Source organism: Neoarius graeffei, chromosome 9 (genome assembly GCF_027579695.1).
Source record: "Neoarius graeffei isolate fNeoGra1 chromosome 9, fNeoGra1.pri, whole genome shotgun sequence".
Classification (NCBI taxonomy): Eukaryota; Metazoa; Chordata; class Actinopteri; order Siluriformes; family Ariidae; genus Neoarius; species Neoarius graeffei.
This window is the reverse complement of record NC_083577.1, coordinates 64088990-64101344: the sequence shown is the minus strand read 5'-3', so window position 1 is coordinate 64101344 and position 12355 is coordinate 64088990. Positions and strand designations below refer to the sequence as shown.

At 39.7% G+C, this 12355-nt stretch overlaps 1 protein-coding gene across 1 annotated transcript in view; it reads right to left on the bottom strand.

Annotated features, from left to right (window-relative positions):
* xirp2b (xin actin binding repeat containing 2b) overlaps positions 1–6010 on the bottom strand; it is a 44070-nt gene extending 38060 nt beyond the window's left edge. Inside the window, exons 1-2 of the mRNA XM_060930085.1 lie at positions 5860–6010; positions 1795–1949 (exon numbers count right to left, since the gene is read on the bottom strand). Of these exons, the coding sequence (XP_060786068.1) occupies positions 1795–1851 (57 nt within the window). The 5' untranslated portion in view covers positions 1852–1949; positions 5860–6010. The remainder of the gene's footprint in view (positions 1–1794; positions 1950–5859) is intronic.
* Positions 6011–12355: the final 6345 nt, after the last annotated feature.

Below are 12355 nucleotides of genomic sequence, written 5' to 3'. Positions count from 1 at the left end.
GTTTTCTCTCCCTCTCTCTCCCCTCTCCCCCCAAATCTGTCCCTCTGAGTTACATGTCAGTCCTGGGATCGAGATGCTGACCTCTTCTGCTCCTCGGACCTGCCTGATCCATCCTGGTGCCCTATGTCTGGTTGGAGTCTCATCGCATCGCTCCTGTGGAGGACGACCCCATGAGGACAGTATAAAGTCACACTTGGAGGATGCTCTGGACTCTTACAGTCATGCTTTTATGGCTGAGGACTACAGTTGACTTGCTAACTTTAGGACTGCAGTTGTCATGAACAGTTTTGCACTCAAGTTTCCATCAATGAAGAGTTTATAACATCAACAAAACTGACTTCTTGTTAAAACTGTTAATATTATCGTCATGCTGTCTGTTGTTGCCCAAATGAGGATGGGTTCCCTTTTGAGTCTGGTTCCTCTCCAGGTTTCTTTCTCATGTCGTCTGAGGGAGTTTTTCCTTGCCACTGTCGCCACAGGCTTGCTCATTGGGGATAGATTAGGGATAAAATTAGCTCATGTTTTGAGTCATTCAAATTGTGTAAAGCTGCTTTGCGACAATGTATTGTTAAAAGCGCTATACAAATAAACTTGACTTGACTGTATCTCGTCTCACTCATCTCATTATCTCTAGCCGCTTTATCCTGTTCTACAGGGTCGCAGGCAAGCTGGAGCCTATCCCAGCTGACTACGGGCGAAAGGCAGGGTACACCCTGGACAAGTCGCCAGGTCATCACAGGGCTGACACATAGACACAGACAACCATTCACACTCACATTCACACCTACGGTCAATTTAGAGTCACCATTTAACCTAACCTGCATGTCTTTGGACTGTGGGGGAAACCGGAACACCCGGAGGAAACCCACGCGGACACGGGGAGAACATGCAAACTCCGCACAGAAAGGCCCTCGCCGGCCATGGGGCTCAAACCCGGACCTTCTTGCTGTGAGGCGACAGCGCTAACCACTACACCACCGTGCCACCCTGTATCTCGTGACATAAAAAAAAAATGGATATGGTGTGAATCAGTCATGGTATATTCTGGATATACCATGAACTGACATCATAGTTTCAAGCTCTATGGCAGACTCGAGTAACAGCTGTGGCTCCGTGAACATTTCTGTGTGTGTGGATGTACATATCATCATGCCTCACGAGGTGGGCGATAGCATGGTACATTGCACATGTGTAGGTCAAAGGTCACTCAGATCTAAACAACAAACATGGCTGCCTCCAATGAGTTTATGCTGAGATTCAATCTCATAAACAGAAGTTAATAGTTAACACTTTTAATCTGGACTTTTTTGATGAGGGATATAAATCAAATATACCATGCACTGAGAGACACCAGTAATTATGGATTCTCTGAGGTGACTGGCATAGTACTATTTTCTTTGGGGCTGCACCCCTCACAAAATAGTACTATGCCAGTCATCTCAGAGAATCCATAATTTCAACCACAGCCTCTCAGTGCATGGTCTATTTGATATATATATATATATATATATATATATATATATATATATATATATATATATACACACAAATAAATACTACTACTACTACTACTAATAATAATAATAGATAATTTGTGTGAAATAGATATATTCCAATTTCTGTTCAGCTCCGTTTTGGGGAAAAAGTCATCACTTTAATACCTTGTTTGTATTCACGCACACACTCTGTCTTGTATCCAGATAGGTTTGCAGGACATGAATCATAGTCATAAACACTGGGTTCAACTGGTAGAGCTGTATTTGAGTGTGTTTGTGTAAGTGTGAGCCTGTGTACCCCACTGGAGAAGCCTGGTGTGTCCTGCTTGGAGACTGCAGCTTGGTACATGGCCATGCGGTTCTTTAGAGGGATGGGTTCAGAGTGAGGCCTGCTCCTCTGCTGCTCTGGTGCCTCAGGATGACCAGTCCTGGGTACCACCACGCTGCCTGCAGCTACACACACACACACACACACACACCAAATAAGCAATACAATATTAGTGGAAAGAGGCCACTCTGAGACACCCAATACACAACTATATAAAACGGATCTCTACTTTCTACAGTGGAATATTTTTAGTAGTGAGACCCTCCATGATAAATAAAAAAACGTAAAACTGTGAATACAAAACATTATGAAATATATAAAATAAGTGGATGATAAATTCCATAACATATAACACAATGTTACATCATGCTCTTTGCAAGTTGGAAAATCCGGTCGTCTAAAATTAAATATAGCCTCACACCATACAAGGAGTCGATATTCTAAGGGCAGAGGATCCTTATATCCTTGCACTCTGCATTTATCAGAGGTTGTTGGGGTGTAAGGCACATGGATGTTTACCTGAGAAATCTCATTTTGCCACAGTAACACAGTATGCAGAAGTTAAATCTAGTCAAGAAAACAGACGCTATCAGCCATGTTTTAAAGCATTTAACTCGATGTTGTTGGCATATGAAGTCACTTTGTTACTATATCCAGCTTATACTTGCATCATACAGGACACTGCCAGGTTGAAATGAGACTCCAAAGGATCAATAATGTCTTCCATCTTAATTAAGTATTCAAATCAAATGTACGGTACTCAAATCAATTGTACAATAGCCCACTGACAGTCCAATTAAACATGTGAGATTATAGATTTATGTCTCATTGCCTGTTGTAAAACATCATTACGATAATGAGCTGCTGGAAGCCCACACATTTCCATACCTTTGGGACACACACACACACACACACACACGATTATTCTCATTACCTGAGGAGAGTGAAAGATACATTTGAGTCCAGATAGACGACCTGTTTATGCATGCTTTTTTCACAGATGCACAGCATGAGAGAAAAATGCTTCCTTTGTGCTAAAGCAAGCCAACTGCACTGACTTACTCAGTAATTAAGTTGTGGTATTGTTTCTGATCTGATATGGTGCTTAAAAAAAGAGCACAGTTCTACAGCTGTCCTGACATCATAATTAAAAGCAGTGACAATGTTTACTCTTTTACAGAAACTATGAAACATAATTCTATGTGGCCATATTCCAGTCCTTTGACATTTTCTCCTTCAAATAACTGTATAAACAAGCATGTAAATGCTTTACAAAACATCTAGAACAGGAATACAATGATGAGGAATGCACTCCTGCCAACATGATTCGTGTAAAAAAAACAACCCTCTTCGATATTTCAGTCATTTTCAAATGTAAAATTCAATAGCTGGGGTATAATTTCAGAAGGTGCGTAGGCCAGTAATATGCTGTAAATATTAAATCTGTATGAGAAGAGTGGTCCAGATTCCTTTTAGTAATACCATGTAGAGGATTTTTTCCCTGCACTTTTTGTGCCCCTTATCCAACACAAACGTTATTCATTTTTTATAAATATGATTTGTGTGTAGACCATCCACCTCATACAAATTTGATTCCTTCTGATACTGCGTGCAGTTCAAAAGATACAGTTGTAATAAACTGTTAATGGTGGTATGTTGAAAGTAATGCAAATTATGTGCTACAATATAAATAATAATGGTGCTACCATTTTACTTCATTTCTTAAAAAGCTGCTTTAAACACATTTCCTTGCTCAATTTTAACAAGGAACGAATGGTTACCTTCCTATATGGTTACATTATATTTTACACCCAGTTACATAATAAAAATAATAATCTGGTTCATACTGAGTGGACCAGCTTTAGGAAGACGAAGACCATTTTGTAAAATATGTTTTACAATAATGATGGTATGTTGTTAACTACATATTGATTAGTAATCAAATGAATCAAACTGTATTTCTATGCCTTTGCTACAGTAATATATGGATGCAATCAGACTAAATAAAAAATATATATATAAATGTTAAAAAGTAGGGACAAAATGTCTAGCACACTTATTATTAACATTATACGGCCTGTCAGAATAATTCAGGAGAACACAGAAGGTTTATATCAGTCAGACAGGCAGTTACACAGCAGGATCTACAGTCTACAGTCTAGCCCAGTCAGACCCACTCTATCCTTCCTCATAACGTTCCAGAAATGATAAAATCCAATATATTATATGTTACTGGACATGACACAGGACCTGGATTGAAGGCTGTATAAATAAGTAATTGAAAGACCCTTCAACATAGCTTGCATGCCAAAATGTGTGCACAGTTCTGATAAATAGCCTGCACAGTGCTTGAAACGCACAACATTCACTTTGCTAGTCATTATGGCTTCCCTGGGTCTAGACCAATCTCTGACCCTAAATTAGACCCACTGGCACTGGAGGCATGTTAGAAAAAAGCAATCAAACTGTCAAGAGAAATGAGTCTAGTACACTGCATGGCAGGAAATAAGTGATTGCTGTTACTTATAAAAATAAAAAGTTAAATGCTCCTAGTGTTTTTTTTAATTATTATTATTACTTTTTTTTGTACATAGAAGAACATGGTAGTCCCAAGTCATCAACATGTGACCTGAAAAGGTCTGTTGTGTCAAATTGTGTCAATAGTTCTTGGCTATCTTGTGACAAGTAATATTCAGTTGAGAGCTCACATAACAGAAATGTGAAGTAATCTAGGCGCCAAGTAGCTGCAAAAATAAATCTAACTTATTTTAAACCAGTGCAACATGGAGACTCGGGTTTCCTGTCTGGGACTAGACATGAGGGAGCCTGGGTGCGGTTAAAACCAAAAGTCTGGTTCACTGAACTGTTGGTGATTCCAGTTTCTTTGAATTGTTAAATATTTATGTGAAAAGAGAAGGCAGTAAAATAATTTTTTTGAGAAAATAACATCGGTTGCATTGTAAGGATCTGAATATTGACATATGATTGCATTATAGTGGTTATGACACGGAGAATACACAATTCATATGATAATCTGTTTAGAATGACCATACTGCATAATTACTAAAAGTAATAGGAAAGAATAGATACCAGACAAGAAGAGAAACAACTATCAAGTAGTGATATCATATCACATTCATTTCTCATCCGATGATGTATTTTATGCTGTGAATATCCATTACGTTGTGAAAACATAGGTCATGCACATACACATTGGACCCAAATTGTCTTAATGCATGTGCCTCTGATGTTTTGCATAACTTGGCAATCAAATCTTGCAGGGTGTCAGTTTGGCTGCTAAGAATGTCATTAGAAGCGAAGCTCAAAGCCCTTTCAAACTACAAGATCTAGTAGTTCCAATACTTACTTTTACTACACAAAACATGCTAGTTTGTCCTCGAATATCAAAAGCTAGTTTTTCTCTAACCAATATAATTTGCATTATACTTCAGTCACAATTATTAACTAACCCCCAGTGACTAACTATAGACTGTCTAGACTACCTAGAAGTTGTCAGTCACACTAAGAAGTACATTTAGACTGAAAAGACTTTTCAGTAGAGGATCCCTACTGATATGTCAGTGTTATTGTATTCTGACAACCCTGTCATACTTAAATAAAATAGAATTTTTGTTTATGTATGATCCAGTAAGTAGCTCAGTATAGACAAGACAGGCTGTCTTCAATCAAACAGGCTGTTAAAATGCCAGTGTAACCCAAACCACAGGGCAAAGGAATATACATAATCTTGACAAGTTTGCGAACTTTCATGAGTTATATCAGACCTTATCTCCCCAAAACACCTGTATAGTTTTCCACTCTCTGAGTGTATTAGAGAATTGATTAATGCATCAGCCGCCGCTGGGTCTTTCATCCCAGAAAAAACATGCACTTCAATCAATAAAAGCACCACTTATTTACACTATTTATATTCCTAAACAGCTACAAATGTGTCATCTGGCTTTGTCACCCTCAAAACAAAATTAATGTTTGAATAATTATTACTAAATAGATTTGTTGTTGATACTGACTCACCAGCTGCTTGTAGCTCTAGCTTAAATGGCAAAGTGTGAAGTGTGACAGAAATCCACAGATTGGGTCAGTTGAGCTCAGCCTGGCCTGCAGGTTATCTAATGTGCCAGAAGTCTTGTCAGTCCTGCTGTGGTGGTGGAGACCAGCTCCTCCAGCAGCCTCACTACATTAACTCTGTCCAACAAGCACTAAGGGACAACTGATTTTATTGCTGAGCCCTCTTCTCTACTGACTGCGCAATCCCACATACTGCCACTGAGGCTATTTTTAGAGCATTTTTCCCCCCAATGCCTTCCATGTTCAGTCCCTGAAATTCGCTTCCCTGAACTTCCTGTCCCCTCCCATTCTCTAATAAATCACCACATGCATTTTTGTCAATAGAGGTGACATGATGCTACAAATGGGGTGGGTGTAAAACCAATAAGGTTCTTCTACTGAGGTCCCTGCCCAAATTAGTTCTCTCTATTATGGCGTGTCCAAATGTAATGCATTAACTTGATCAAACTATGCATTGTCTTTTACTGCAGTTTGTTTTCATGGACAGCCTACTAAAACTGTCTGGTTATTATTGTTTCGCTCATTACTTTAACACAATATAGCATCAAGCTCCATGTGAAGTGTTCTTTTATATCTGCTTTCAACAATGCCTGTGTCCAGCATTGGAAATAGCATGAAGCTGCCTGTTCAAACAACGTCTCAAAGCCAACACGGATCCCAGCGGAGCAGGCCTGATAGAGGAAGGTGTTTCAGGATTTTAAACTGGGCCACTTTTATAATAAAGGCTCTGAATGGATTCAAACTGTGCAGCTGAGACCCCTGAGGCCCAGAGAGAGGAAATAGGTTGTCCTTTCAGTTTCAGCTGGATGTTCGGTGGCCTAGGGTATCTTCTTGAGGCCCCAAAAGGAAAGCAATTGTTTAGTAATGCCATAAGATCTGACTGTCTGTAGTCTCCATATTGTACACTTCTTCCCTTGTTCCTATAAGCAAAACTGGACCTTTTTGCTCGAAAATAGTCTCATAACAAGAAACAAACTGTCTGAATACCTCCTAGTATTGAGTGGGAGAGGGCATAAAAAGCATATAAGATGAAGGGGAAGAATAGTGTGAAACTAAGAATAAATATAATAAATATACATACATACAGTGTACTACCCAAGATTTGGGACACTTTTCTATTTATTAAAAGAAATCCTAACCCACTTTTGAGTTTCAATTACCTGAATCAATCCATTAAAAAAAAAAAGGAAAGGGAAGGAAGGAGGCAGCGCTGACTAATGGAATGGCCTGTTCAGTCACCTGAGCAAAACCCAATCGCTCCAATTGCTCCTGCTCTGGGAGGAACTGGGTTGAAAACTTTGAGAGAAGGATCCATCCAGCTATTTAATAGACATGCCAGAGCACCTGTGAGGAATGTCTGGGGTAAAAAGACTGCAGAATTTACAACTGATAACAGAAGTTTTCTTGATGTGTAATTGTCATAAATATTAACATATCTGATGTTGTTAATATGCCCTGTGATGAACTGGCATCCCATCCAGGGTGTATTCCAGGCTAAACTCCCTGATTTCTTTCCTATATTATAATACAAATAAAAAAATTTCTATTGATATGTATCATTTTTATATTATAATCCCTTCATTTTAGAAGACAAGTAATTGATATCACTTAATGTTTATATTTAATATTTTACTATTTGATATTTATATAAAATATTCATATTTAAGATTGCTTAATATTAATATTTAATATATTTATCTGAATATTTTTATAATATAATTTTTTTAATAAAAAGGTCATGTTTAGTTTGCATTCTCAAATGCTTAGTAATCTATGATTGCTTAAATTTTGCAACCCATAGAGCCTGTAATGTAGCTATTTTTAGCCTGGGATGTGGCTGGATGAGCTTATGCGATCATGCGTTGTTCGTCCGTCATCTGTCGTTGTCTGTAGTCGTCGTCCATCCACAATTTACAAAAATTGCTACTCCTCCTACAGGATTGCTCAGATTTTGATCAAACTCACACACAATTTCCCCCAGGTGGGTGTGCATAAAACTTGTCAAGATGGTAGCGCCGCCTGTCATATTTACAATTTTATGGGCGTCTGAAATTTTTGGGTGACTCATCACATTAAATACTACTCTTCATAAACTGCTGGGATGTTTTCACTGAAACTCACCAAGAAGACTCTAAAGATACATACCAACAAGAATTGTTCACCAGGTGGCACCACCTATCATAGATGACACTACAGAGGGGTCATGTACAATTTCACAGAAATTGCTACTCCTCCTACAGGAATGATCAGCTTTTGATCAAACTCATATGGATTGTTTGTTTCCCAGGTTGGTATGTATAAAAGTTGTCAAGATGGTGGTACCATCTATCATATTTAACATTTTGTGTGTTTGAAAATTTTGGGTGGCTTGTCACACCAAACACTACTGTTTGTAAACTGTTAGGATGTTTTCACTGAAACTCACCTAGAAGACTCCATCCATCCATTATTCGTAACCGCTTATCCTGTACAGGGTCGCAGGCAAACTGGAGCCTATCCCAGCCGACTATGGGTGAGAGGCGGGGTACACCATGGACAAGTCGCCAAGTCATCACAAGGCTGACACATAGAGACAAACAACCATTCACTCTCACCTTCACACCTACAATCAATTTAGAGTCACCAATTAGCCTAACCTGCATGTCTTTGGACTGTGGGGGAAACCGGAGCACCCAGAGGAAACCCACGCAGACACGGGGAGAACATGCAAACTCCACACAGAATGGCCCCCGGTCGGCCACTGGGCTCAAACCCAGAACCTTCTTTCTGTGAGGCGACAATGATAACCACTACACCACTGTGCTGCCACCCAAAAGACTCTAAAGACATAATCCAACAAAAATTGTTCACCAGGTGTCGCCACCTGCCATGGCTGCGGCTACACAGGGGTCATATACAATTTCACAAAAATCACTACTCCTCCCACAGGATTGATCGGATTTCAAACTCACACATAACACCAGTGGCCAGTATGAGCTACAGCCTCATTGATGCTATTTTTAGTTTCTTCTGTTCCTGTCCTGGGGGTTTCTGCCTTCAGGAAATGAAATGCAGCTATTACAACTGATAGTTTCAGTGAAGTATAAATCTGATGTCTGTCTTCAAAACTGTTTGTAATTAAATCATGATAAATCATCTGAAATAATGTCATACTCATTAGTTATGGTCTTCATGCTCTATTCAACAGGATTTCCTCCCCATTTCTCCCTAATCCCTAAACTTGTCAAACCCTACCCAACATCCAGTTCACTCCAGCACACAACAGCTCCTAACTGGGAAGGGAGAAGGCTAATGTACTTCCTCTGAGACTTGTGTAGCCAGCAGACCACATCTTTTTTAACTGCTGCATCACAGGGCAGCATAACACAGCACTATCTGCCATGATTTGCCGACATGAGCTCACAGGCGCCCACAATTAAGCGCAGCCAAATTTGCTCCTTTGGCTCACAGCCATGGATGGCTGCGGCTGTAGATTGGGATTCAAACTCACAATAGTCTGATAATTTTTCTGTCGCACCACTTGGGAGCCCTCCTAAAATTGTTTTTTGTTTGTTTGTTTTTAATTAAAAATGACTTTTTTTTTTGATTGTGTGTTTTTGCAGCCATACCTTCATGTCATTCTTCTAGTCATTGTTTCATTTCTAATCCAATTTCTTGGAATCTCATAAACCCTCTAATATGCAGTGTTTTGGTTAGTTCTCATGATTTTTTGAACAGTTTTTTTAAAATTATTAAACACTACTTTTCAGTTCCTCACTGTGGTCTTGTTTTGGATGTCTTGTTGTGTTTTTGCTGCTGTACCTCCACTTCAATTTCCCTGTCACTGTTTCATTTCTAATCAAATTTCTTGGAATAAAGAACCAATATAACCAACTTGCTCCTTTATATACACAATATAGGCTGCACTCTAAAATGTGAGAACTTCTACAAAATAAAGGTCCTTTTGGGCTACAAATAAATTTATTTATGTCACAAATGTATCATCATTTATCATGTCACCTTCAGACATTTAACACAAAAGCTATATTAATAGGGTTAATCCAGTCCCAATAACCCTTCCATCCATCCATCCATCCATTATCTGTAGCCGCTTATCCTGTTCTACAGGGTCGCAGGCAAGCTGGAGGCTATCCCAGCTGACTATGGGCATGAGGCGGGGTACACCCTGGACAAATCACCAGGTCATTGCAGGGCTGACACAGAGACAAACAACCATTTACACCTGTGGTCAATTTAGAGCCACCAATTAGCCTAACCTGCATGTCTTTGGACTGTGGGGGAAACCGGAGCACCCGGAGGAAACCCACGCGGACACAGGGAGAACATGCAAACTCCACACAGAAAGGCCCTCGCCGGCTGCTGGGCTCGAACCCAGGACCTTCTTGCTGTGAGGTGACAGTGCTAACCACTACACTACCATGCCGCCCCAGTCCCAATAACAAGAAGCAATTTTTCACATACTTCATGCAGTCATCCCTTATAGCCCTCTTTTTCCTGTCAACATCCTTTGACGGTTACTAGTACAGTGAAGTCATGCAGAGACTGCAGCCAAGTGTATTACTTTACCTTCGTGTCCTCTTTCCTTGCTTCCAAACAGCTGTCTGTCTTTAACACACATGCTGTCTTCTTCTCTCCTGGACCCCTTTCTTTTCTCATCACTCTCATTATCCTTCACTGAAGCTCAGTGGTGACTACCATTACATCCTCTCTGAACTGTTACATATGACTGGTGACATGGAGGAGAATGAGAGAGATGCAGAGAGTGAGATGCAAAATGAGAAGGAACACAGCCATCACAACAGAGAATAATGAGCTACTTGCTCTCCACTATATTGCAGTTAGCTTGGAGAATGTTTGACACCTCTTTTGTCTTTGTCACAGTGACTGTAACAGGCAGGACCTTCAGGAGGTCAAGGTTTACACAACTTTTACAGCAGATTGAATAGGTAGTGACAAGGGTTGGGCATTGCATTGAATCCTGTCACTCTAGCATTATCCAGCTCCTAATTTACTGCCCTGAAGCTCTGTAGTCGTGTGGACTGCATACACATTGGTGTTTAGTGCTTCTCAGCACCAGCACTCTTAGTGATTGGCATATACAGTAAGGTGTTACAAACCTGAATATTTCAAAGGAATATGGCTTGTAACTGTCATAATAAATATTCTGTCCCTCCAAGATAGAAGCTGCAGGGGACCAATTGTTTGAAAGCAGATTTGATCTGTTTGGGGGTTTTATTGGATTATGATTAAGTCTTAACTTTATACCTTGCCAAGGTTGCACTACAAACACTAGATAACTAGTAGCATGTAAAAATGATCATAGATCAAATCTTTGTTGCACAGAGTGACATCTTTCTTTACCCATTCATTAACAGGATCCAGCACAAACAGGAAATACTACCTCACATAGTTGTAGTAATAGATTTTGTCACATAGCAATATAGTTTGTGTTTGTCGATCTTACTGTTAAATCTTTACTTCGAGGAAGACCTTTCTGCCAAATACTAAATGTACACAGGAAATTTGCCTGAGTAAAATTTACTCAAATTGAAGAAAATTTTACTCTATGCCAGATAACATTTGGTCCCTCTCTAAAAAGAGTAAAAGTTACTCTTTTGATAGAGCTGTTTTTCCAGAGTTAATTCTCCTCAAGTCAGTGTTAATATTTTACTCTTTGTGGTGGTATTTGACTCTATTCAGTGTGTCTTGAAATTAACTCTTGTACTATTTTACTTGACCGCAAGTTGGCCTAGTGATTAGCGTGTCCACCTCTCGACTGGGAGAGACTGAGTTCTACTTGCAGTTGGGTCATACCAAAAACCATCATAAAAATGGTACCTACTACCATCTGGCAAGGCATGCTGCAATACAGATGCAAGTGGGGAGTCAAACTCTCGCGGTTGCCAGAGGACCGGCCCCCCACTGCAACCCTAGCTGTATCGGCCAGAGGCCGAGGGCTATGGAAACAGAGATCAGTGCCGCACCCATACGCCTTAAAGACAGAGGTGGACAGTAACAAAGTACATTGACACTTTTTGAGTATCTGTACTTTACTTGAGTATTTATGTTTTTGGCAACTTATGACTTTAACTTCACTACATTTGAAAGACAAATATCGTACTTTTTACTCCATTTCTATCAAGATCCTCATTACTCATTACTATGAAGCAGCTTTGAAAGTGGATGTTTTTTTTTTCTTTTCTAAAATGTGATTGGTTTTTTCGCAGGTGATGCTGACAGCCTGTCAGTAATCACTAGGGTCATGTCACATCCATAGACTGGATAAAATCAAGATCAATGATTTCTCTGCAGCATTATTTGAACACGATCAGTTGATGGCAGAATGGAAGGTGGCGGTTCTTCTGGGGAATGCACGCACCCATGGCTATAGCTAGAACCCATTTTTCAGTTTTCTGAAAGAGTTAAAGATTAATTTCATTTT